This window comes from Vombatus ursinus, unplaced genomic scaffold (genome assembly GCF_900497805.2).
Source record: "Vombatus ursinus unplaced genomic scaffold, bare-nosed wombat genome assembly UNPS02014772.1, whole genome shotgun sequence".
Taxonomy (NCBI): Eukaryota; Metazoa; Chordata; class Mammalia; order Diprotodontia; family Vombatidae; genus Vombatus; species Vombatus ursinus.
The window spans coordinates 11,380,729-11,408,379 of NW_020954550.1; the positions used below are offsets into that span (position 1 = coordinate 11,380,729).

Below are 27,651 nucleotides of genomic sequence, written 5' to 3' on the forward strand. Positions count from 1 at the left end.
CTCTGCAACTTCTTGTCTTAGGCAGTTGTACAGAGCACCAAGAAGTTAAGCATACCGCACAGGATCACACTGAGATGGGACCTGAATACCAGTCATCATGATTTCAAAGCCAGCTTTCTACATATTATGCCACTATGCCCTAATTGAAGATTAAAAAGAAGTGATACTAGTAGAGGCAATATTGTGGAAAAGACAGGGGATGGGATCAAGGACATATACACACACATACACATACATACTACATATATGTGTATGTAGACACACACATATAGACACACATACATATACACATATGTACACACATACAAGGAAGTTCTTTTTTTCCTCAGAAACTGTAATAAAGACGGAAAAGGAGGTTATGAGAAGAGGAGGTGGGGAGAAGTTGTCATGGGGTTTGCTCTCAATCTGCTTAGTAAAGTATGAGGAAAGATCTCCAAGTGAGAGGGTTGGGGGAAGAGGTGCTATGGGAGGCCTAAGAAGAAGTATGGAAATACAGTAGTGGTGAGTGGGATGGAGATTCAATTAGGGAGTGGTAAAAGGATTGCCTTACTGCTGGTAAGACTGTCTTGGGTCTATAAATTTGTAGTGGGCCTAGTCATCTTCATTCAATAGCATATGAATACAGGAGAAGGAAGTGGATGGTGAGTGTAATCTATGGTTGTGGTTTGGTAAGGTGTGATCCGTCAAGGGAGAAGAGTAGATAATACTGTAGACTTGAATTGATTCATGAGGGGTACAATTAGTAGCCACTTATATTCTTCAGTCTCAGTTGCCTCCTCTGCAAAGTGGGAATGATAGCCCCTACTTCGAAGAACTGTTACCAGCATCAAATAAGGCACTAAATATAAAGCACTTTGCAGACCTGAATGCACCCCATAAAGGCCAGCTATTATTATTATAATTATTTTTATTTCTAGTTTTTTTATCACTACTACTTTAATTTCTATAGCATTTTAAATGAACACAGGTTGCTTATGCAAACAGATAAAATATACTCAAACATTGAGCAGTTATTCTGAAAACTATTTAAAAAAGTTGAATGCATGTTGATCCTAATCTCATATAGGTTTGAAATATGAGGAGTGACACATTTTTCTGTTCAATAGTATTAAATGGAACCAGGAACATTTTTAAACAGTGGGGAAGTTGTGAGCATGTGCTATTTAAATGCTAAGGGTATGCTTGATGTTGTATAACACACAAAGTCAGCAATGAGACCTACCCTTCTGGAAAGTAGGCAGGCAAAGGGAAAAGATGAGAAAATATTTTTAACAAATGAGGGTATTAAATGACGAGGCCAGGAATGTTTCATGTTGTCGGATTGCTTTTTACTCATTTTCAGATGCCCTGATGTGATTCAGAATAGCTCTCAGAAATGAAAAGCTTTTTTTCTCTTCACTGTTAGGACTGAAAACAGGCAAAGGCTCATTTGGTTGGTGTCACACAGAGTTTTAGAGCTCAGTGTCTTTCTGGAGAGCCTCTGATTCATCACCTTAGGCTGGCACAGCTTGGAGTGGATTGAGTAAAATAAAAATTAAAAAAATAATCAAACCTATTAATGCTTTGCTTTTTTTTTGAGCCTAACAATGAACTAGTTGAACACACTTTAATCTGAGGAAAACAGGCTATGATGATACTATAGAGCATTTTAAACAATTTTCCCCAAGTGCTATGATCATGAATCTTTTCAGCCTCAAGAATTATTTTAAGAAGACTTCAGCCACCTCAATGAATTCACTACCTTAGGAAGGAATCGGATATTCAGAGATCTTTGGCTGAAAATGTGGCAAACATCTGACCTGAGAAATTAAATAATGAATTTGGTCCCACAAATGTTATTGAAGAGAAATGATTCTGTCTACTTATAAACAGAAGAAAGACATTTAGGAAGAAAACCAGAAACCCTTAAGCCAGAAGCTTCTTGTTTATCACATTTCTTTCTGCTAATATTTCACCTCTCCATGTTTAAAAAAATTCATTCATTTATTCACTCACTCAACAGATATTTATTTACTGATGGCATACTATGAGCACACAACTCTGGTTGGTGCTGATGATAATTTCTTCAAGTTTTAAAATGAGGGGATTGGATTAGATGATTTCTAAGGTCCTTTTGAGACCTAAGATTCTTAATATAAATACAGGAAAAAATGGCAAACCTTCAGGAATTATAATCTAGTTGGGAAGATAAAACACATGAAAGAATTAAGCAATAATACGTATGTGACTAACAACAAATTGAAAGATATAGAAGAACCAATATGAATTATACAGACAGTAAGTTCTATTGGAGTTTAGAGGAGGAGATAAGATGTGCTGGACTAAATACAGGAATTAAAAGTTGACTGTGAAATATGGGTAGGATTTGGATAGGCAGGGAATGGGGGAGAGGGGAAGGCATTTAAGATTGGGAGAATGAAATAAGCAGGTCATAGAGTCAGATGTAAGTAAGGGTATGTGCAGAGACAGAAAGCAGACACATAAGACTAGATCATAGTGAAGGTGTCCCATTGTGTGATGGTTACAGTGTTAACCCTGTGACAACTGATATGAGTGTATTTGTATGTATGTATGAGTGCGTGTGTGTGTGTGTGTGTGTGTGTGTGTATGTGTATGGAAAATATCATCAGCCCCTTAAAAGAGAATGAATTTACCTACCCAAGTGCCAGCTATTTGCCAAACTGGAGAAATGTCCATTTGAGGAAGAAAAGATGGATTTCTTAGGGTACATAATAAGCTGATAGGCAGTCTGTATGGATCCATACAAAGTGGAAAATATACTATGAGGAAGACTCCTGTTTCCATAAAAGACCTGTAGCTGGTTCCTGGTTTTATGGAAGGAGAACTACTGCCTTAGCCTCAGGTTTTCTGTCTTGACAGTGCATTTTATCTGCTAAAGCACCTCAGGGCTTTCCATAGAAGTCAGAGAAAGAAAGTACATTTGGTAACTTAGAGAACTGATTCACCTCAACCTCTATTTTTGACATACCTAGATATGCAGAAACAGTTCATTGTATAGACTGAGTAATTCATGTGGCCATGGAGCCAATTATCTCACAGGCCCTCCTGCCTCTTCTATGAACTAATTTCTGTGTGTATGTCTCCTGCTACTCGACTTTGTCGGCTTCTAGTGCTAAAAAAGACTCTACAATTGGTAGAAGGTGCTACTCTTAGTCAAAGATACATTTGGGACATGGAGGTAACCCATCATTATGCATACTGACTCCAAGAATCTAAACTACTTTCATACTTCCTGACAACTCAATTATTCCAGATTTGTTGGGCATTATTTTTTCAGCAGTTCTAACTGTACTTGCATATATTCCTGGATACTGAAGCTGGTGAGCAGATGAACTTTCAGGAATATCTACTTCAATTCTGCTTTGCTCATAGAGCACAGAACCTTCTCTGATAAGAGAGCGCCATGCTGGGCAGTCCGGTGCCAGTGCCTCCCATGTCATGCAAGCAGCTCCAAAGTTCTTAAGAGAGCCCTTCATTCATTCATGATCTCTCATCTGGACTAGTGCCACAACCTCCTAATTGGTCTTCTTGCTTCCAATATCTCCTTTATTCCATTCATTCTCCACTCAAAAACTCAAATAGATCTGTGTAGATTTGAATATTCTCTCCTATGATGTCTATGACTATCCTGAAAGGCTGTTGTACATGTCCTTACACAAGTTTGCCACAGTGGGTGCACTCAACACCCTGGGGGCCTTCACTTTCTCTTGACACCCTGAAGATACCAATAGAGCAGAGATAAGTACCCTAATTATCCCTCATTTTTAACATGTGACCAACTAATCTTCTTTCTTGGCCATACATTTCTTTGATGATATCCTTTGCTCTGGTTCATGTCATATAGTTTAAGACATGAAGAGGTTACTAAGATACAAGGTAGAATGCTATAATTCAATTAAAATACATACTAGGTGTCTGCTATGTGAAAGTGCTATGACAACTTTTCAGGAGGGAAAGATCAATGATACTCAAAAAGATTAAATTGGGGTGAAGCCAAGATGGTAGAATGAGAAAAAGAAGTACAACCAACCTCTATCGCCTCCCCGTGTTCACACGCAGAAGTCTAAAAAAATGTACCAAACTAAGGCCTGATCAGGAAATTCAAGAAAAAAACAACAACACAGTGTTATTTTTTCCAGCCCATATCATCATAAGGAGATAGACACAAGGTTTGCGGACGTTAAGATGGTTTCTAGCTAGGAATGACCCTCAGGAGCATTCCAGTGCAGAGAGAGGCTATGTGTAGGACAGAAAGAGGGCCCAAGTCAAGCAACAGGGCCTACCTGAGCAAGGTGCAGGAACAGGTGTCAAAGAGCAGCTCTCTTGCTCACCACCTAGTTCCAAATTACACATTCAGGGTGAACTGAAAAGGAGACCTGAGCCTAGGGGTGAGGAATGGTCATAAGCTCTAGGCTATATACTGAGCAAGGCACAAGTCCAGAAGCAACAAATTAAAACAACACTGAGGTACTACTTCACTCCTATCAGATTGGCAAAGTTGACAAAAACAAAAACAAAAATAAAAACAAATGCTTGAGGGCTTGTGGGAAAAATGGTACACTGTTACAATGTAACAATTGTACACTGTATCATGTACTGTTAGTGGAACTGTGAACTGGCCTAGACATTCTGGAAAGCAATTTGGAACTATTCCCCCAAATCTATTAAACTATGCACTCAGCAATATTGCTACTAAGTGGTAGATTTAGATTGTGGGCTCCTTGAGGGGAGGGGCTGCTTTTTTGTCTCTTTTTGCATTCCTAGTGCTTAGAACAGTGCCTGCCACACAGTGAGAACTTAATAAATGTTTACTGGTTGACTGACTGACCAAAGAGATCAAACAAAGAGGTAAAGGACTCACATGGACCAAAGTATTTATAGCAGCTTTTCTCATGGAAGAAAAGAACTGGAAATTGAAAGAGTGTCCATCAACTGGGAAATGACTGAACAAGTTATAGTATATGAATCTGATGCAGGGGATGCTTTCAGAGAAACCTAGGAAGACTTGTATGAACTGATGCAAAGTAAAGTAAGCAGAACTAGGAGAATTTATACAATAATAACAATATTATAAAGACAAATAACATTGAAAGGTTAGCAATTCTGATCAACAGAATGAGCAACCACAATTCCAGAGGATTCATGATGAAACATATTATCCATCTCCAGAGAGACAAAGAGAGAGAGAGAGAAAGAAAGAGAGAGAAAGAGATGATGGACTCAGAGTGAAAAGTGAAGCTTACGTATTTTTTTTTTTTAAAATATGGTCAGTGGGGTAATTTTTTTTACTTAATTACATATGAAAAAGGATTTTGTTTTTGGGAAAGGAAGGAGAAGGTGGAAAGGAGGGAATTAGGGCCTAAAAACAATTGATAAGCAAAAAAAAAGAAATGGAAAGGAAATCAATATCTTGGCACAAGTGGTACAAAACCTTTCCCAAGCAATGGATTCACTGAAAATTAGAATGGACCAAGTAGAAGATAATGGCTCCATCAAACAAGAAATATTAAAACAAAGTCAAAAGACTAAAAAAAGAAGAAAATATAAGATATCTCTTAGCAAAATCAACTGACTTAAAAAAACAGATCATAGAGACTTATGAATCACAAAAAAGGTCTGAACATAATTTCTCAAGAAATCATAAAAGAAAACTGCCTATATCTCTAAGAACAAGAGGGCAAAGTGGAAATAGAAAGTACCTACCTATTATCTCCAAAAAGAATCTCAAAATGAAAACTCCCAAAAACATCATAGCCCAAATTCAGAGTATCTAGGCTATGGAACAAATACTGCAGTCTTCTAGAAAGAAAGATTTAAAGTACCAAGGTGCCAGAATCAGGATCACACATGATTTAGAAGCTGCCACTATAAAGGATGGAGAGCTTGAAATATGATATTTCGGAAGGTAACGGAAGGCTTAAAATCAAGAATATTTTACTTAGAAAAACTGAGTTTAATCCAACAAGAAAAAAAAGGACTTTGATGAAAAGACCAGAGTTGCAGAGAAATTCTGAATTATAAACACAAGAGTCAATAGTAACATAAAAAGATAAACATGAGTGAACAATCATGAGGGACTAAAAAGGATAAAATATTCATATTCTAATATGGGAAGATGATATATATCCCTTCAGAACTGTATCATCATTAGGGGTCATAGAGGGGAATCTAATTTAGACAGAGGATCTGGAAGTGGTTCTGCTATGTTTTAGTGCTCTTAAAAAAAGAATGGAAAGGAAGGCGAGAAATATTATATTGGGGATAGGGGGAAGTTCTTTCTGGAGGGGAAAAATGAGCAGGGAAAGTGACAGGGACAGAATGCAAGTTGTTGTTGCTTGAAAAAATAAAATTTAATAAAAAATGAATTAAAGATTAAGGAAAATTTCATGGTAGTAAAATCTTAAGCCTTCATTTCTGGTCAATGAACCTTTATTAAACATCTACTGTTTATGTAGTGTACTATGCTAGACACTGGGGAGATAATAATTCAATGAAAACACAATATTTGCCTCATGAAGCCAACACGCTAGTAGGAGGATATTTCCTATCTAGCTTGGTGATGCAGTAGATAGAGCAGTGGACTAGGAGTTAGGATATTGAAATTCTGCCTTAGGTCCTCACTAGCTGTGAGACCATGGGCAAGTCACTTAACCTCTCTCTGCCAGTTTCCTCATTTGTAAAATGGGGATAATAATAGTACCTACCTTACTGGGGTGGTATGAGGATTAAACAACATATTTAAAGCACTTTGCAAATCATAACATGCTATAAAAATGCTAGCTATTTTTGTTATTATTATTATTACTGTTACTACTACTACTAATATAAAACAATGCAAAAGAAATGCAAAATAAAGTGTTATGGGAGGTCCAGAAGAAAAGGTAATTATGTAAAAGGTAAAGGTAATAGGCAGAAGCTTAATCAAAGAGGTATTTTAATATTTGAAGATGTGGCAATAGAGCCTGTTCCAGGCTTGGAATAGAGCTTAAACAAAGGCTGCATACAGAAGATGTCAGGGCAAAAATTGGAGGCAATCATTAATTTAGCTTGACTGAAATGTAAAGGATGTAATGGGGAGTCATATGAGAGAAAAGGCAATGCAATAGAAAGAGCACTAATTTGAAGTGAGAGGATCAAGGGTTCAATTCCAGCTCTGTGACTTCCATGTAATTTTGGGCAAGTCATTCTCAGTCCATGGCCTTAATTTCCTCACTTACAAAATGAGAGGATTAAATCAGGTAATTTCTAATAAGATCCCTTCTAGCTCTAAATCTATGATCCAATGAGAATGGTAGAGGGAAAGGGAAAGGATGCTAGTGTGTGGGTGGAAAAATGATTTCTAAAGAAGTTCTTTTCTTGAATCCTTTTCTTATGCCTTTATGTTCCAGAAAAACAAACTTAATTGGAAAATAGTTGTGAAAATAAGTAACTTGAAATGCATGCCTATACCAACAAATTTACATATTTACAGAGTTAAAAAAAAGTAATTAGAATTCAGCTTCAACTAGTCTTGAACTCATTCAACCATAAAGAATTACCACTATCTCTTACATCCAGTAGGGTCTTTGTTGATAGAGATAAGGAAGCAGACAAGTTTAAAAGAAATTTCACTCATATAAACATTTATTGGTGCCTGGACACCAATGGTATGACTGTACATCACAGATACCATTTCAGGGGTCAAATGCACTTCAGTATGAATAGGTAAAAATAATCCTAGCTAAGTGATTTTAAGTTTCATGCTAGAAATGTTTTGTTTGTTTTGATAATTTTTTTTTCTGACTGCAGCAGAGACAGAGGATTGGAAAAAAATTAAGTTTTAAAACTTCATGTCTTAGTTGTTCTGGCCATAATAACAAAATGTTGCTGAAATGTAGGTGTCTGAGATGTCTCAGTGAAAGTTCCTTCTACTCCCAGTGAATGCCCAGGGAATAGTTTTCCAATCCTTCTTGTGTTTGAAGGTGTTAGATTGATTCTGCAAGTTTAAACATGTTTTAAGGCACGGGATATCAACATGGCATAGTGTGTGTGTTACGGATGACAAAACAGCACGTTAAAGTAGCAGGCACAATGAACTTGACCCAACGTATGGAAGTCAGGGTATTTTTTTTCCCTCTAACTACCTTGAGCTAGGTTCTAATTCTGAGAGTTTAGGGGCATTAACCTTTTCAGTTTGGCTTGCCTGGGACTTAGTAAGTGGATCCTAAGTTATCTAAAAAAAAGGAGGCTTTCCTTTATATCTTCCTGAAGTTGTCCCGCAACTGTCAAAATGATGAAATCAGATACTTGTTTTGTGATATTGCTTTTACTCTTGAGTACAGATCTTGTTCCACAAACACTATACTAAGATTTTTAAAAGCTGCTTTAGGCCTTTAGTAGTTAGATATGATCCTATTAGGACAAAATAAATTACAGAATCTTAAGGGGCTGTCTAGTTCAATGTCCCATTTAATTTAGGAATGTTTTATAACATCCTGAACAGGTGGTCATCTAAACTCTTCTTGAACATTTTCTAACAATAGGGAGCTCACTATTTACAAATTTTTTTTTTGCCTACAATGATTCTATAAGGTAATACAAACATTATTACAATTATTTCTACAAAATTGTTTCTCAGTATTTAATATGAGGTTAGCTGCCTTTAGCTGAATTGTTATTTACATTACTATAGTCATTGTGTATATTGTTTTCCTGGTTCTTTTAGCAGTTTGTATTCTTGGGATTCCTAAACACCAAACTACTATGTCCATTTGCTTATCTACTCTATTCAGTGATCTCCTCCTTTTCTTTCTTTTTAAACTAGTACCAATTGTTTTGATGATTACTGCTTTATAATATAGTGTGAGATCTGATAATGCTAGGCTCCCTTTATTCCTACTCTTTCCCCTCATTATTTCTCTTGTGATTCTAGACATTTTTCTTACCCAGAGGAATTTGATTCTAGTTATATGAAGTATTTATTACTGATTTTGGGAGTTTAATTTTATAGCTCCAAATCTCTATTTTAATTTATGTATCATAATTTTAAAAATATTGGCATGGCCAACTCATTAACAATGAATGTCTCTATTTATCTTCCTTTATTTTTAAAAATTACATTTTATTTTTTCAATTTAGCATCATTTATTGTCTGTTTATCCCTCCTCTCCCTCCCCCCAAGAAGGAGGAAAAACAGAACTCTTATAAAAAATATACATAAACAAAACAAATTCTCACACTAGTCATGTCAAAAATGTACGTTTCATTCTGCACATTGAGTTCTTCACTCCTTTGTCAAGTATGGGGGTACAGGCAGTAGCATTCTTCATAATTAGTCCTCTGGAATCATGGTTATTATGTTCATCAGAAATCTTGAGCCTTTCAAAGCTGTTCCTTTTTATTTTATTGTAGTATTTACATAATTCTTGAATATGTCTTTGTAGGTTAATTCCTAGATACTTTATGTATTTTGTAATTATTCTGGAAGGAATTCATCTTTATTATTTCCTCTTGGATTTTGTTAGTACTCTATAGAAAAGCTTATGATTTCTGTGGAATTATTTTGTATTGTTACTGAAACTCTTAACAGGTTCAATCAGAAGATACAAGAAACTCTGGGAAATGCCTTCTTTCCATGTTAGTGAACCATCTTATTATCTGCAAATAAGGATAATTTTATCTCCTCTTTATTCTTTTATTTCTTCTAGTACTATGTTGAATAATAGTGGTAGAGAGGACATTTGCTTTACCTCTGCATTTACTGGGAAAATTTCAGTATTTCTCCTTTTGCTAATAATACTTACTTTAAGCATATGTATATGAGTATATGCTCACACACATGTAAAGAAGAGTCCTATGCTATGCATATTGAGGTTTTTTATAAATCTATGATAGCAGCTCTTTTTGTGGTGGCCAAGAATTGGAAACTGAGGGGATGCCCATCAATTGGGGAATGGTTGAATAAGTTGTGGTGTATAAATGTAATGGAATACTATTGTATAAGAAATGATGAGCAGGAGAATCTCAAAAACCTGGAAAGACTTACATGAACTGATGCAGAGTGAAGTGAACATAAGCAGGAGAACATTGTACAAAGTAACAGCAACATTGTGCGATGATCAATTTTGATAGACTTAGCTCATCTCAGCAATACAATGATCTTAGACAATTCCAAAAGACTCATGATGGAAAATGCTGTCCAGATCCTGAGAAAGAACTATGCAATCTGAATGCAAATTGAAGCATATGATTTTCACTTTTTTTGTTTCTTCTTTCTTGTGGTTTTTCCCTTTTGTTCTGATTCTTCTTTCACAACATGACGAATGTGGAAATATGTTATTATGATTATACATGTGTAGCCGCTATCAGACTGCATACCATCTTGGGGAGGGGAGGAGGTGAGAAAACGTAAAACTCAAAAGCTTATGGAAGTGAATGTTGAAAACTAAAAATAAATTTAAAAATTAAAAAAAATCTATGATATATTTTGTAGGCTTTTTTCTATCAGTATAATTTTTTGTTGTAATTTATATGCTTATGTTGTTTTCCTAATGAACTATCCATAAAATCAATTTGGTCACAGCAAAAAAAATTTTTTTTGAGATATACTGCTGTAGTCTCTTTGCTAATATTTGATTTAAATATTTGTGTCAGTATTCATTAGTGAAACTGGTCTATAGTTCTCTTTCTCCCCATCCCATTCTAGTTTGGATATCAGGATCATATCTCATAAAGAGTATTTTGTAGAGTATCTTCTTTCTCAATTACTAAGAATAATTTTTGTAGTCATTAATTGTTCTTTAAAGATTTTGTTAAAATTCATCTGTAAATTTATAAGGATATGGGTTCCTTTATACCCACCTACCTTATGTTAGGTCATTTATTAATCACTTGATTTTTCTTTCTGAGATTGGGCTGTTTAAGAGATCGAGTTATTGTTTTGCTAATTTGGATGTTTTCTATTTTGCTAATTAACCATTTCTTTTAATTCTCTTATCTTCTCTCTCTTCCTTTTGAATTCCATAATTCCATAAAGTGCTACTCAGATGTCATATAGTGATGTGCAGGTAATTTGTGCTTCTTGAAGGTCATGCTAGCAAAGTGTAAGCTCTGGTACATTCTCCTCTGTTGGAAAGAATGTGGATGTGGTCCCAGCAAAGACTGTGTGTCTGCTCTCTAAGGATCAGCCCCTCCTTGTGAAAATGCTCATTTGTGGGGTTCTGGCCACTTGGTGATAAATTCCTTGAATATGAAAATCCATGAAGCAAAGAAAAATCCTAATTATCCAAGGCTCTATGTAGCCCCCTTCAATTTCAGGAGTGATGGTGACAGAAGAGTTGGAAGTGGGGCATGAGATGCTATGTATTTCACAGATTTTTAGATTATCTATCAAACATTAATTTAGCCATTGGTCCTATAATGAGATCCTTGTCCAGTGATCTTCCATACACTAATGGAAGAACTAAATTTTATTAATTTTAACACTCTTGCTATAAACATTAAAGCAGAAGTCAGTAAGTTCTGTCTTTACTATGTGCCAAGTTCTATATTGAGAGCTAGGGGTACAAAGAATGGCAAGACTAGTCCTGGTCCTCAAGGATCTCATATATCAGGTGAAGAAATACTTAAATAGTAACTAGGTACATACAAAATATTCAGAGAACAGATGATAGTTTGAGAAAGGAAGGCATTACCATATGGGAGACTAGGAAAGGTCTCTGACCAGAAGCTGGAAACTGAACTGAGTCTTGAAGGAAAGCAGTAAAACCAAGAGGTGGAGGAGAGGGAGTTAGAGCAGCACAAAGACACAGACTCAGGAGGAATTTCCTGTTTGAGGAACTTTAAGTGAGCTAATATGGCTAAGTTATAGAGTGAGTGGAGGGAAATAAAACACAAGGATACTAAAAAGGTATGAGGGTACCAGTCTATGAAGAACTTTAAATACAAAAAAAAGACTATATTTTATCCATGAGGTAACAGGAAGCTACTGGAGCTCACTGAGCACATGGGGTGACATGGTCAGACCTTTCATCAGAAAAAAAAAATATTTTGATAGTTGAGCAGAAGATGTATTAGAGTGGGGAGACATGAAGCTACTGAAACAGTTTAGGTAAGAGGTTGGAGAGGGGGAACACATATGAGAAATGTGAAGGCAGGAAAAAAAAAAGATTTGGTCACCGATTTGACACATGGGGCAAGACTGAGGAATCAAGGACAATAAGGTTTGTGAGCCTGGCTGACTGGTAGAACAGTCATGCCTTTGATAGTAAGTGGGAAGTATATCTATGGAAGGTACAACTTAAGAGGCTCCAGAGTTAATCATGAAGTGTGGCACTATGGGAACTAATGAGATCATCAAGACAAAAGGAAATTGCAGCTAAATGGAAATTATTTTCCTTAGTGAAGCAAATGAAGGAGGTGTTTTTATCATAAATACAGAGGCAGTAAGAATCATCACGGCATAAGATATCTGGTTATATCCTATTGTAGTATTCATGATAAGCACATGCAAAATATCTCCATGAAAATGAGTTCAGCTTATGTGCTGATATCTGTTGTAAAGTATGATAAAGTAAGAGAAACTCTATGAAGATCCTGATAAGACCCTCCAAATTAATAAAGTTTAAAATTAACATAAAGCTAGGAAAAAGAAGCAAAAAGAGGAAAGCTATGGAGTACAATTAAAGCAGCATCAACTTGACATATTTAAATGAGCTGCTGATTCTGAAAAAATGGGAAATGGATGGAATAATAGGCATCAATACCAATTAAAACAATTTATACATAATTTCAGTGATATAAATAAATTGCCAGAATGAAGAGACCAAAATAAGCCTGGAAGAAGCCTGACTTTTAAACACTTACTAGATTGCCTTGCCAAGTGGAGAAATATGGTAGCCAAGTTTACACTCATGTTAAACTTCTACAGAAGAGGATTGTGGAAAATTATGAGCGATTTTATTAGAGCATAAAACAGTGAGAAGCAGTGAAGGAAAAAAATACATTTAAAAGAAGGCTAGTAAGTGACCCAACTAAGCAATTATTTTAGGGACAGTTAAAGATGATTTTGGAAGGATGGTAGAAAATAGATGGAAAATGGAGATCTGTAAGTGTTTCTGTTTTTAAATGTCTTTCCAGAAACCACTGAGGTCAGAATAATAATTTAGGTGGCATACTACAATGGAAAGAACTTTGGATTTGGAGTCAGAAGACCTGTATTTGAATCCTGGATCTGCTACTCATTATCTGTGCAACCTTGGGCAAATTACCTATCCTCAGTTTTCTCATCTATAAAATAAAGAGGTTGGACTAGATGGCCTCCAAGGTACTTTTCAGTTGTGAATCCGTGATGCCAAAATCTTTTGACAGAGAACTAACCTTCATTCTCCTCCTGGTTCTGCTTCTTACTTCATGGATTTTGCTACCATGCCTTAGTTGCTTGGAACATCCTCCTGTCATGCTAGCTCCTTTCACTCACGGATGTTTTCCTTCTGAGGCCTGCTCTTTGGGAAGGGGCCCAGGCTGACCAACCTTCATTCCCTGCCTCACTTGGATATGCTGCCTCTGTTATGCCTTGCCCCTCTTTTTTAGCTCTCTCAAGGGTGTTGTCTTCCCTCATTAGAATACAACAACAGGCCCCTTGAGGGCAGGGACTGTCTTTCTTTTTGTTTGTATTGATATGCTCAGTGCTTAGCATAGGGTCTGGCACATAGTGGGTGTTTAATAAGTGCTTTTTGTCTGATTGCCTGATCCACATTTGGACTCAACATCACAATTCTGAATATGCTGCAAGAGCAAGTGAAATGCATTGAAGAACAGAATGATGAAATGAGGTCTGAGCTGAAAGCAACACAATTTTGAGGACATTAAGGCAGAACAATCTTCTTAGGAAGTCTGACAGTATTAGACCTGATGGACCCATTAAAGTAACCAATATGGTAAAAAATTAAAGAGAATACTATTGGTCTTCCCATAATATAGTATCAATGCTCCTTTTCAAATAGTATAACATTTTGGCTCTTTGACTTATTGAGTTTATATTCTTTGATAAAGTTTTAATTACTTCAGAGTAAATGCGAATATATGACATCTTCAGTTTATCATCTAGGTTGAATGGTACTGTAAATTGTCATCATACATTTTCTTAAAATACCACCCAACAATAGTTTTCAGGTCTTAAAAAAACCCCAATATCTTATTTGTGAATTATTTACAAACAACTAACTTTACCAAGTCTGTCTCCTCTATCTAGCCATCAAATATAAAAAGAAGGTAGCAGGAGTTTTTCTCTGGTATACATTATTTTAAATATAAAATAGTTTGAAAACCTTAAACTGTATATATATTCCAACTATTATTATCATATATGACACTTGGAGATTAATTCAATACGATGTTAGATGGGTGTCACTTTAAGGCTTAACAAATATTTTATAAAGAAAATTAATTAGATATGCCAATCACATATCAATTAAAAAAACCAATTTTCCAAGTAATGTTTTAGTTTTACTTCAAGTCAACAGTTCAAGCATGGAGTTTGAACATCAGGAGTTCTCTTTAAAATGTGAGTGGCCACAAAACAAGAACATTTATAACACCTGTCACGGCAGCTACTAAAAAAGAAAAATAATAACTTGTGCTTCCTAAATACAAAATAAGGAATATATTACCTAACAACATTAATTATTATATTACTGAAATAAAGCTTCTCACAGCACTTTTGTACCTCTCTGTGCTTCTTTTTCATTCTGTATTATAGTTATTTGCAAGCAGTATTTCTGCTTCTTGGTAGCACTGATTGTTTCTCATTTATTTCCTTCAGTATTTTGCTCAGTTATCTTTGTTTCAGTTTCATGTGGCTCATTTGTTAAAAATACCTTTTTTGTTTCAGCTTCCATCACTAGTCCATGATGAACTTCCCCTTTGGACCTATTAGCTATCACTTATATAGCTCTTATTATGTGCCAGGCACTGTACTAAGTGCTTTACAATTATTATCTTATTTGATGCCCTATGATACTTTGCTATACATCTCTCCAATGTACTTATCATGCATTATCTTGTATTATAATTATGTTTATAGACCATATCCCCCTACTGGTAAACCTCCTGAGGATAGAGATTCAACTTTAACTAAACTGTTTATCTCCTTTTCCCTTAATACCTAGCTCAGTGTCTTCTACACAATGAGAGGGAATTTAATAAAGGTTTGTTGAACTGAAATGAAGGCTTAATTCAGGCACTACCTCTTTCATGAAATCTTTCCTGATCCTTCCAGGTAAAAGTGATCTTTCCCTTCTCAATTTTTTTAATAGTGCTATGTCTTGACCATTTCTCCTTTGCACGTATTTTCGTTTAATAAATATTTTGATGACCTATGATATTATGTTTTGCATCCTGATAATCTATGTACATCTTATTTTCCTAGTAGATTATAAACTCATTGAGGCCAGAGTTTTTATTATATCTTTCTGTTCTCTATACCAAACACATTGAGCCTTAGATAACCAAATTAAGATATGAACTTAATGTACTTATTTATACATAGCAGCTTCTTAAAATATTTTAAATAGGAATGAAAACATTATCCTACTTTCTAGTTGTTTTTTTTAATATATCTTATCACTCACTAGATTGTAAGATCTTTGAGGAGGACAGAGGTAGTGACTTACACTATCTTTGTACACATTCCCCATGCCTATTATAGTGCCTTACCTATACACCAATATTTCAATGAGTCCAAGTTCTCATCAATAGTAACCAAAGTTGAGGACTGAAATCTATCCACATTATCTCACCCTATAAGTAATTCTTCTTCACTTCTGTTCTTCTACAAATCCTCCATAAGTGAATGTGCAGTGCTCTGAAAAACTTTTTCTAGGTGGTTTAGCATTCTAATGAGTACCAAGGTCAGCACTCAAGCTACCCATTTGACTAGCCAATCTTCTCTTCAGACCATAAATTTCATAGATTCTACCTTTTTGAGCTACTTTTTATATAAATCATAATGGTACTGCTTCGTCATTCTATTCTATTCATCCTTCCCTTAACCTCTGTTATGACTTGCATAATATTGGATGGGAGGGGGACTACATTTGTGATTTTCTTAATGTAGGAAACTCCCTCTATCAATGTGGATTGGTAACTATTCTACAATATAGTCTTAGAAAGCTGTTTGGGAGCCTTGAGAGGTTAGAATAATTTATCCAAAATGACATGGCCAGTATACATCGGAGGTGAATCTTAAACCTACATCTTTATGACTCTGAGGCTGGTTCTCCATCTACCATACTTAAAAGTGCTTAGCATAGTATGGTGCTTGGCATATAGTAGGCAGTATCTTAATGCATATTCCCTTTCTTCCTCACTTCCATGCCTCTGTAGCATTTAATACTTTTTAAAATTAGTAAGCACCTAAAAAATTAATCTGCCCTTCTCTTTACCTGTACTCTCCCTCCAAACCCTGCCCTGGTTAAAAACAAACAAATAAAAAAACCAAATACTCTCAAGAACCCCCAAAAAACCCAAAACCTGAAAAATAAGGCCCTTAAAACATGGCTACAGAGTCTGGTAAAAACAAATTCTCATATTAGCCATACCTAAAAAATTACGTCTCTCTCTGCATTTTAAATTTACCACCTCTCTATCAGGAAGTGAGTGGTGTGTTTGATCTTTATCCTTTTGGACTAATGATTTATTACTGTATTGATCAATATTCTAAAATCTTTCAAAATTCTTTTTCTTTATAATGTTATTATTGTATAGATTGTTGTCCTAATTCTGCTCACTAATTCTACATTAGTTCATAGAGGTCTGCCCAGTTTCCTCTGAAATTATTCATTTCATCATTTCTTATGATACAATGATATTTAATTAAATTCACAGGTCACAATTTATTTAGCTACTCCCCAATAGAAGGGCATCCTTTTAGTTTCCAATTTTTGGCTACCAAGCACAGAACTGCAATAGATACTTTTGTACATATAGATCCTCCTTCTTTCTTCGATTTCTTTGGGATATAAAACTAGTAATGGCAGAGATAGATAAAAGGATTTGGACAGTTTTGGTAATTTCTGGACATAATTCCATATTGTTTTACAAAATGGCTAGACCATTTCACAGTCCCAATAATGACACTCTAGCGTACCTGTGTTTTCACAGCCCTTCCAGCACTTGTCATTTTCCTCATTTGTCTCTCTACAAAATTATCAGTGACTTCTTAATTGCCAAACCTAATGGCCATTTCTCAATCTTCATCTTTCTTCAATTCTCTGCAGCAGGCAACACTGTTGACAACCTTATTCTCCTGGGTAATTTTTCCTCTTTGCATATTCATGATACCGTTCTTTCCTGCTTCTCTTCCTACATCTGTGACCATGCCATTTCAGTCTCTTTGTCACATCTCTATGTACACTGTACCCTCTAACATGGGTACAACAACAAGCTGGCTTGTGCTTTCTTATCTTTTCTCTCTACCAGGGCTTCTTAAACTTTCTCCACTCATGACCCCTTCAGTGCTTCTTAAATTGTGGGTCATGACCCTATATAGGGTCACAACTCACAGTTTAAGAAGCGCTGCCTAGACTATCACTTAAGTTTAATTATCGTCTCTATGCATATGATTTCCAGCTCTCTATATAAACCCTTACCTTCTCTTCTCAATACCAGTCACACATCATGTCTTAGACATCCTGAGCTACATGCTGTATGGGCATATCAACATGTCTAAAACAGAACTCATTATCTTTTCTTCCAAACTTCCCCTTTTCCTGAACTTCCCTATTATTGTCAAGGGCATTATCATACCAGTTACCCAGATTAAAAACTTGAGTGTCATTTTTGATTCCTTACTCTCCTTACCAAATATCCAAACAGTTGACAAATTTTGCTATTTCTACTTTCACAATATTTCTCCTCTAAATTCCCTTCTTTCTACTTACATAGATACGTCTGTAGTTCAAGAAGTCATTAATTCTTGCATGGATTGTTGCAATAATAATATTAGCTTTCTAATTATTCTCTCTGCCTCAAGTTTCTCCCTATAATTCATCCTTCATTCAACTGCCAAAATGATTTTCCTAAAGAGCTAGTCTGACCATGACAACCCCCCACCCCCACATATTCAATAACCTTAAGTGGTTTCAGGAGAAAATAGAAAGCTCTTTGTTTAGCAAACTTGGCCCCTTCCTATCTTTCTAGTATTCTTCTACTTTACTCCTGTCCACATACTTTATAACCCAGCAACACTGGCCTACTTGCACCTCCTCAGATATGAAATTCCAATTCCTGTTTCTGGGATTTTGTACTCGATATCTCCAAGCCTAGAATCCTTTGTATCCTTACCTCCACCTCTTGGTTCCTTTCTCTCCTTTAGGGTCCAGCTCAAATCTCATCTTTTATGGGAGCTCTTTCCTGGTTCCCCCTGATCTCAGAGACTTGTCTCAGATTAACTTCCAGCTGCTCTAAATATCTTGTCTGTATCTAGTTATTTACTTAATTTTTTTCCCCTCAATAAAATGTGAGAGCCTTGGGCATGACTGTTGTTGTTTTTCTTTACATCATTAATGCTTGTAATACTGCTTAATATATGCTGATAGATTGATAGACACTACTGCTGTTGAGTGAAGAGCTAGATAATTTGCTTTACGAAGACCATCTCTAAAAAGGGATTCAGATACAGGTAACCTGGGCAATTCCAAGTTATACTGCATGTTTTTCCCCTACAATTTTATCTGAAGAAAATCATTTGAAAATGAACAAGGGTACACTTGTAAGAAATAAAAGTCATAAAGGGAAACAGACATGTGGAAGGATAGGAGGCAGTTACGCATGCTTTGGCTTGGTGATGGAACTTACAATATACATATGTATGTATATATAAATATGTAAGCCTGGGACATTTTAGCTTCAGATATCCTTCTGCCCTTCTGGCTGGCTACTTGAATCATTCACTGTTCACTTCCTAGCATCTCGATGGCCACAACAAACCACTGGTTATAGGGCAATTGTCTCAATTTGCCTATATCCAATTGTGCCTATATCCAAGTACAATTCTGCCTATCATCTCCAAGGAGCTCATAAGAAATAAGAGGAGACCTTATTATGGTTTGAAATAGCTGAATATCAAAAAAGCTAAAATTTGAACTCATAATGCCAACTCATTAAACTAACAACAACAACAACAAAAGTACTTGAAACCCTTTATTTGACCCATATGTCAAATTTAATCAGATTTACAATTTGTTGGAACACTTGAAAACACAACAATTAAAACCCTTCAGTTTTCTATCTTTGTTAATCATGGCTGTAGAAACTATCCTATACTACAGCTAACTAGATAAGCACCACAAGGGTCCTGCTTTCCTGATCTGAAAAATCAGTCTCCATGGTTTAGCTTCAGGGACTTTGTCCCTCCTTTCCCTGGAATTTTTTTGGGAAAAGAATAATGTTGAGAAATTGCTTTTCAAAAGAAAAATCCCAGTCAGTCTTCATTTCTCTCTAAATATATCTATGTTCGTATTATAATCTTTTAGTTGGTAAAGAATGGTTATACATAATGTAACTATTAGTGTGATCATATTGTCAGTTAAATAAGTATGTTGCTTCATTGCTCCAAAAGAAATAATTTTTATATAAAAGTACATACATTATATGTGTGTGTATATATATATATATATAACAGAATAACTAATATGAAACTACAGTGCCTATCTTTCTGCAATTTTTTCCTGTTGATTTATTCATAGCTACTGCATTTAAATGTTATGTTTTCTCAAAGAAAAACAATAGAACAAAATGGATAAAATAATATATGTGGGGGGATGTTTTTCCAGGTATATCTTTGATTGATTGTTACCCTCATTACTTCCATTTTCTAGAACATGTGACAACAAAAAAACATAAAGACATTCTCTCTATATATTCCAACACATTTAAATTGTTTCAAACTTTGTGTTTTATTATGAAATTGCTATTAAGTTTTCAAATTTATGATATACTAGAATCTTTGCATGTGCTAGATCATAAACGTTCTGATTTAAGGAAAAAAGAACATAATTTCTAACACAGACAATAGTTGGCAAGGTGCTATAAGGTTTCTTTAGCAAGGTATTATAAGGTTTGATAATGGCATTGACCCTGGGAGATGTGATTGGACTAGAACTGATAGCAAGCATTTGAAAAAGCAAAGAATGCTTGAAGACCATGTGGTTTCTCTCTAAAAAAAGAAAAGAAATTCACAAACAGATGAAATATTTCTAAATTCAACTCATCACTAGATGAGTAGGCATAGGTGGGTTGTTATCTGTATCACAGATCTCATTACATTATCTTTCCACCCAGATTCATCCCTCCTCCAAACTTTACTATTACTGCCCAGAACATCACCATCCTTATTGTTACCCAGGTCACGTTTGCTCACACCAAATATCTAAACAGCTACCAAATCTTATAATTTTTACATTCACAACATCTCTTGTATCTGTCCCCTTCTCTCTACTCACACAACTACCACCTTAGTTCAGGTTTTCATTACCTCTCATTCGGACTGTTGCAATGGTCTTCTAATTTCTCTCTCTGCCTAAAGTATTTCACAACTCCAAACCATCCTTCATTCAGCTGCCTTTAGTGATTTTCCTAAAGTTCAAGTCTGACAATATTATTCCCTTATTAAGTAAACTGATTTCTTTCTAGGAGCAATTATTACTTTATCTTTATATTATCCCTTTTAAATGTTTGTTTTTATATAAGTTTTATAATGAACAAAATTATTAGTATATGAAAATAATTTCTAAATTATATATACATATGCAAGTATATAGATGTGCGTATACATATACATATTGTTGTTGTTCATTTGTTTCAGTTGTGTCCGATGCTTTGGGATCCCATCTGGGGTTTTCTTGGTAAAGACACTGGAGTGATTTGCCATTTCCTTCTCCAGCTCATTTTACAGATAGGAAATGAGGCACATAGGGTTAAGTGACTTGCTCAGGGTCACAAAGCTAGTAAGCATCTGAGGCCAGATTTGAACTCAGGAAGATGAGTCTTCTTGACTGTAGGCCCAGCACTCAATACACACACACACACACACACACACACACACACACACACACACACACACACACGGTGTGTGTATGTATATATGTATACATATACACACACATATATACACACACACTCCTTATATACATCCATATATAGATGTATATAGTGTATGTGCTCAAAATATTTTGAACTCGCAGGGTACAGAATCAAAAAAGTTTGAAAATCACTGCTCCAAGCCCATGGCAAGTCAGGAAGTCAGGAAGACTGCTGGCTATTTTCTACCCTATAAATTATATCACTAGGAAGAGCAGACAGAAGAAATACTCAAAGGAGAGAAGCAGGAAAAAAGGGCTGAGAAAGTTATGATGACTTTGCTTAAAAATTGTGTTAACTGTTTATGTTCTAAAATGATTTGTTCTTGCTTTTTTAATGGTAATTTTTATTTATTTTTTTGTTTTCAACATTTACTTCCACAAGATTTTGAGTCCCAAATTTTCACCCCATCTCACCCCTCCTCCCACCCCAAGATGGCATGCATTCTAAATACCCCTTCCCCTAGTCTGCCTTCCCTTCTATCTCTCCCCCCTTCTCTTATCCCCTTCCCCTTCAATTTTCCTGTAGGGCAGGATGGATTTCTGTACCCCATTTCTTGTATTTTTTATTTCCCAGTTGCATGTGAAAACTTTTTTTTTAAACATGTATTTTTAAAACTGGGTTTCAAATTTTCTCCCTTCCTCCCTCCCCACTCACCCTCATTGATAAGGCAAGCAACTAAATACAGGTTATATATGTACAGTTATGCAAAACACTTCCATAGTAGACATGCTGTGAAAAACTAGCTCTATTCCCCTTAATCCTATCCTGCCCACCCATTTATTCTATTCTTTCTTTTTACCCTGTCCCTCCTCAGAAGTATTTGCTTCTGATTACTCCCTTTCCCAATCAGCCCTCCTCTCTATCATTCCCCTACTCTCTTGTTGCTTTCCCCCCTATTTTCCTGTAGGGTAAGAGAGATTTCCACACCCAATTGAGTGTGTATGCTATTCCCTCCTTAAGTCACATCCTACGGGAATAAGATTCACTCATTCCCTCTCACCTTCCCCTGTTTCCCCTCCACTGTAAGAGCCTTTTCTTTTCTGTTTTGGTTTTTTTTTTTGTGGGATAATTTACCTCATTCTACCTCTCTCTTTCTCCTTCTCCTAGTATATTCCTCTCTCACCCCTTAATTTTATTCTTCAGATATGACCCCTTCATTTTCAACTCACCCTGTGCCCTCTATCTATCTATCTATACCTATATATACATACATATAATTTTTTCCCCTCCAACTACCCTAATACTGACAAAAGTCTCATGAGTTACAAATATCATCTTTACATGCAGGAATGTAAACAGTTCAACCTTAATAAGTCTCTCATGATTTTCTCTTTCCTTTTTACCTCTTCATGTTCCACTTAAGTCTTGTATTTGAAAATCAAATTTTCTATTCAACTCTGGTCTTTTTATCAAGAATGCTTGAAAGTCCTCTGTTTCACTGAATGACCATTTTCCCCCTGAAGGATAATACTCAGTTTTGCTGGGTAGGTGATTCTTGGTTGTAATCCTATCTCCTTTGTTCTCCAGAATATTATATTCCATGCCCTGCGGTCCCTTAATGTAGAAGCAGCTAAATCTTGTGTTATCCTGATTGTGTTTCCACAATACTTGAATTGTTTCTTTCTGGTTGCTTGTAATATTTTCTCCTTGACCTGGGAACTCTGGAATTTGGCTACAATATTCCTAAGAGTTTTCTTTTGGGGATCTCTTTCAGGAGGAGATCGGTGGATTCTTTCAATTTCTATTTTGCCCTCTGGTTCTAAAATATCAGGGCAGTTTTCCTGGATAATTTCTTGAAAGATGATGTCTAGGCTCTTTTTTTGATCATGGCTTTCAGATAGTCCAATAATTTTCACATTCTCTCTCCTGGATCTATTTTCCAGGTCAGTTGTTTTTCCAATGAGATATTTCACATTGTTTTCTAATTTTTCATTCTTTTGGATTTGTTTTACAGTGTCTTGATTTCTCATAAAGTCACTAACTTCCAATTGCTCTATTCTAATTTTTAAGGAAGTATTTTCTTCAGTAATCTTTTGGACTTCCTTTTCCATTTGGCCAATTTTGCTTTTTAGGGCATTCTTCTCCTCATTGGCTTTTTGGACCTCTTTTGCCATTCGGGTTAGGCTATTTATTAAGGTGTTATTTTCTCCAGTATTTTTTTGGGTCTCCTTTAGCAAGCTGTTGACTTGTTTTTCATGATTTTCTTGCATCACTCTCAGTTTTTCCTCTACTTCTCTTACTTGCTTCTCAAAATCCCTTTTGAGCTCTTCCAAGGCCTGGGACTGATTCATATTTTTCTTGGAGGCTTTGGATGTAGGAGCTTTGGCTTTGTTGTCTTCTTCTGGTTGTATGTTTTGATCTTCTTTGTCACCAAAGTAAGATAATATAGTCTGACTCTTTTTGAGCTGTTTACTCATGATCCCGGCCAAGTACTTGAGTTTTAAACTCTTTGTTAAGGTAAAAGTCTGCTTTCAATGTGAAGAGTGTACTGTCCCAAGCTTCGGGGGTTTGTACAGCTGTTTTCAGAGCTCCTTCTAGGGACCTGTAAATTTTCAGTTCTTCCAAGGTGCTATGATAAAGGGCAAGGTGTTTTCTCTCCACCACCACAACAAGCTTCACCATACCAGCACTCCTCCTCACCCCAGGACTGCCCCTCTGAACTGTGACCCAGATCCAAGCACTGGTAAAGCAAGAGATTCCTGCCTCAGCACTGGCAAAGAAATCCCTGCAATCCCCCTCTGATCAGCCACTCAATTCCCCCTCAGTCTATGGGCCAGAAGCTCAGGAAAAGGCGCAGCCCTGGGCTGCGCTCAAGACTTGTGGCTGAGACCTAGCTCCTCTCTCACTGCTGTCACAGAATTTTCCCACTCACCTTCTAAGTTGTATTGGGTTGAGAAGTCTTGAAACCGCCACAGCTGCCTGAGATTCAGCCCTCTGAGGCCTGCTCCAGGGTCGCTGTGGCCTGTGCGCCCACACCAAACTGTGCTCCTCTCCCCGCCAGGCGCAATAAACCTTTCCAACCATCCAGGCTGTCTTGGGCTGGAAATTTGTTTCACTCTGTCTTTCTGTGGGTTCTGCTGCTTTAGAATTTGTTTAGAGCCATTTTTTTAGGTTATTTGGAGGTCTTTGGGAGAGAGCTCAAGACAGTCACTGCTTTCCCTCTGCCATCTTGGCTCCGCCCCCTGTTCTTGCGCTTGTAGACAGCAAGTTTTGAGGAGCTCTGTAATTGAAGTCAACTTATAAAAAGAGAGATTTTCTAGGGAGTTGCTAAGAACCAGTAGAATTTAAATAGCGATATCATTCTTAGAATTGACAATTCTCAAAATGTAAAAAGTTAAGGCAAGATAAGGAAGTTTTTACTTCTCTAAAGTTACAGGGAGTAAAGAAGCATTTAATATTTTAAGGTATTTTTTTAATTTGTATTTGCTCCTTTATTCTAGTTTCTAATTAAAGAGGTTACCCTTCTTCTGACCAAGAGAAACCTCCCTCTATGAACCACCCCCTTCTATTTTCTCTAGCAGATTGTCCCTACAGTTATTCGTATCTCTCTTTTTTAATTAGTTTATTTTGATTTATCAGCAACCACTTCCATAAGCTTTTGAGTTTAAAATTTTTCTCCTCCTTCCTCCTCACTCTCTCTCCCCAAGACAGTGTGCAATCTGATATAGGCTATACATATACATTCCTATTAAACACATTTTCACATTAGTGATGTTGTAAAGAAGAATTATAACCAATAGGAGGAACCATCAGAAAGAGGAAATCAAAGAAAACAGAAGAAAGAAAAATAGCATATACTATGCTTCAATCTGCATTCAAACTCCATAAATGGTTCTTTCTTTGGATGTGCATAGCATTTTCCATTATGAGACCTCTGGAGTTGTCTTATATCCTTGCATTGCTGAGAAGGGCTAAGTCTATCAATGTTAGTCATTGCATAATGTGGCTGTTACTGTGTACGACATTCTCTTGGTTTTGCTCACTTCACTCAGCATCAGTCCATACAAGTCTTTCCAGGTTTTTCTGAAGTCAGCCTGCTCATAATTTCTTATGGAACAGTAGTATTCCATTATATTCCTACACCACAACTTGTTTAGCCATTCCCCAACTGATAGGCATTCCATCAATTTCCAATTCTTTACCACCACAAAAAGAGCTGTTATAAATACTTTTGTACACGTGGGTCCTTTTCCCATTTGTATGATCTCTTTGGCATATAGCCATAGACTAAGTGCTATTGCTGGGTCAAAGAGTATGCAGAGTTTTACAGCCCTTTGGGCATAGTTTCAAATTGCTCTCCAGAAGGGTCAGATCATTTCACAACTCCACCAACAATGCATTAGTGTTTCAATTTTCCCATATCTTCTCCAACATTTATCATTTTCCTGTTTTATCATGTTGGCCAATCTGATAGGTGTGATGTGGTACCTCAGAGTTGTTTTGATCTGCATTTCTCTAATCATTAAACGTATTTATTAAAAACAAAAAAACCTTTGAAAATTATGATCACTTCACATTAAAATTCTTCTTGTGTCTAGGCCAATGTGATATATTATAAGTGTATGTCAATTCTATGAGTAAGAAGTTCCGTACCTTTACTAGCCAATGAACAAAATAAATAAGATCTTTTTATTTTGTCGAAATAAAGGAAATATACTTTTATTTCCCTCAAAACAACCTTTTAAAACTTCAGTGCTGCTCCTTAGTCCTAGAATATAGGCATCGCCACTACATAATTTTATAGGCTATTCCTATTTCCTTTCAGTTTTTTCTTTAGAGACAGACAAGTTTGATTTTTTTCTAGTCCACATTCTCTATTTCTCTAGTTATGTTAGCTGTTCTTCTCTGTACCTTTTCTAAATTTACTCTATCTTCCTTATGGAGAAATGGCAAGAACTAACCACAGTGTTCCCAGTATAGACACTTTATGGTTTTGTACAAAATAATTTTATTAAAGTAATTTTATCAAAACAATTTTATTAAAATATACCATAATCATGAAATCATAAAATATATCATAATCATTTATTGTTATGTTTACTTGATACCTCCTGCTTGACCTAAATATTTGGAAAACAGGAAAAATATACAGAATATTAACATATCAGTGAAGCAGCTGTATAAATGTGGGCAAATCCCCATCGTTTTACCTGTAAAATGGGAATCATAATACTTGCAATACCTACCTCTTTTTGGGATGCTGATAATAACTTGTAGATCTTTCAAGTGTTTTTATTCATTCTGAATGAATAAAAACCAGTAAACTAAGTTTTCAGAAATGGATTTTTGAAAGAACCTTATAAAGGACAATGCTGGTTTGCATAGGGAAAATAATTACGTTTTTTAAAAGAAATTTATAGCCAGGCAAGACAACTATGAGCTTTGTTAAAACTAATTCTTCTTTCAAATTAATCACGTATTGTTTATCTTATTTAATTTTTTTGTAAATGGGTATCTACTTTTTTTTTTTAAATAAAGAGCCTTAATTAATTCTTTGATTTACAAAAAAAAAGTGACTTTCTACCCTAATTTATTAATAAGTATACAAATAACTTCAGGAAAAGTGATAAGAAAAATGACACTAAAATGTTACCAGGTTTTTAGGCAATGATTTACTTACCTCCAAAGAGATGGAATGCTTTTCTGCAATTTGGCAGGGGCCATTTTGCTGAATTGGATTTCTGAAAGCTTTGCTTTATTTTCAAGTATTCCTTAGTAAAGAATGTTTTTGTAGCATTGTTCAATTCTAAAATGGAAACAAAAAGGTTTCAAAGCACAAATTTAAGCAAAATACAGTGCTTATATGGATATAAAGATGAAAGTATTAGTATCTTGGTCATGGTTTCAGATCTTCAGAGAGTGAAGATAATATTATAATCAATCTTTTCTACTTACACAGATAATTCCCTAAATTTCCTATCTGACCTGACTTTAGCAAGCCTGTTGAGCTCTAATTCCACTACTGATTAAACAGCCGGAACAATAAGTCTTAGGATGACTTTCCCTTAATTTATTCTGCTTATTTCATTTATCAAGTGTATGTTGAGACCCCAGTGTATATGTAAAACTATATTGATTCTTTGGGGAAGTACAAAAAACACAGAAGGTCCTTAGATTCCTATTCAGGAGTTCATAGGCCTAGCAGGGAAGGCTAAACACAAAAAGACAAACAAGTTGAGCTCAATTACAAAACAACATGGTAGAAACTGTATACTGAAGGAGGTGAAGAAACATTAAATAAAACAGTAATTGGTTGGGGATAAGGATACTCAAGGAAAGTTTCTTCGAAGAGTTGAGTTCAGATCTTGGTCTTAAAGAAGGTGGTTGATAGAAGAGTGAAAGAAATTCTCTTTTGTCTTCCTCAACCCACATCAGTGGCATAAGCAAAGGCACAGAGCTAGAAGTAAGACAGGTATTGTGGCCAGGATTCTCAGGAGGAATCAGTTTATATTAATTAGCTTGCATCAATTTTAGTGACTGTACTGCATAAAAGAAAAAGAGGTAAGGTTG

At 35.7% G+C, this 27,651-nt stretch overlaps 1 protein-coding gene across 2 annotated transcripts in view; it reads right to left on the minus strand.

The window, feature by feature from the left end:
• RNF180 (ring finger protein 180) overlaps positions 1-27,651 on the minus strand; it is a 175,815-nt gene that overhangs the window by 11,955 nt on the left and 136,209 nt on the right. For both annotated transcript variants that reach the window (XM_027863505.1, XM_027863506.1), the window contains exon 5: positions 26,762-26,887. In XM_027863505.1, coding sequence (XP_027719306.1) covers positions 26,762-26,887 — 126 coding nt within the window. The remainder of the gene's footprint in view (positions 1-26,761; positions 26,888-27,651) is intronic.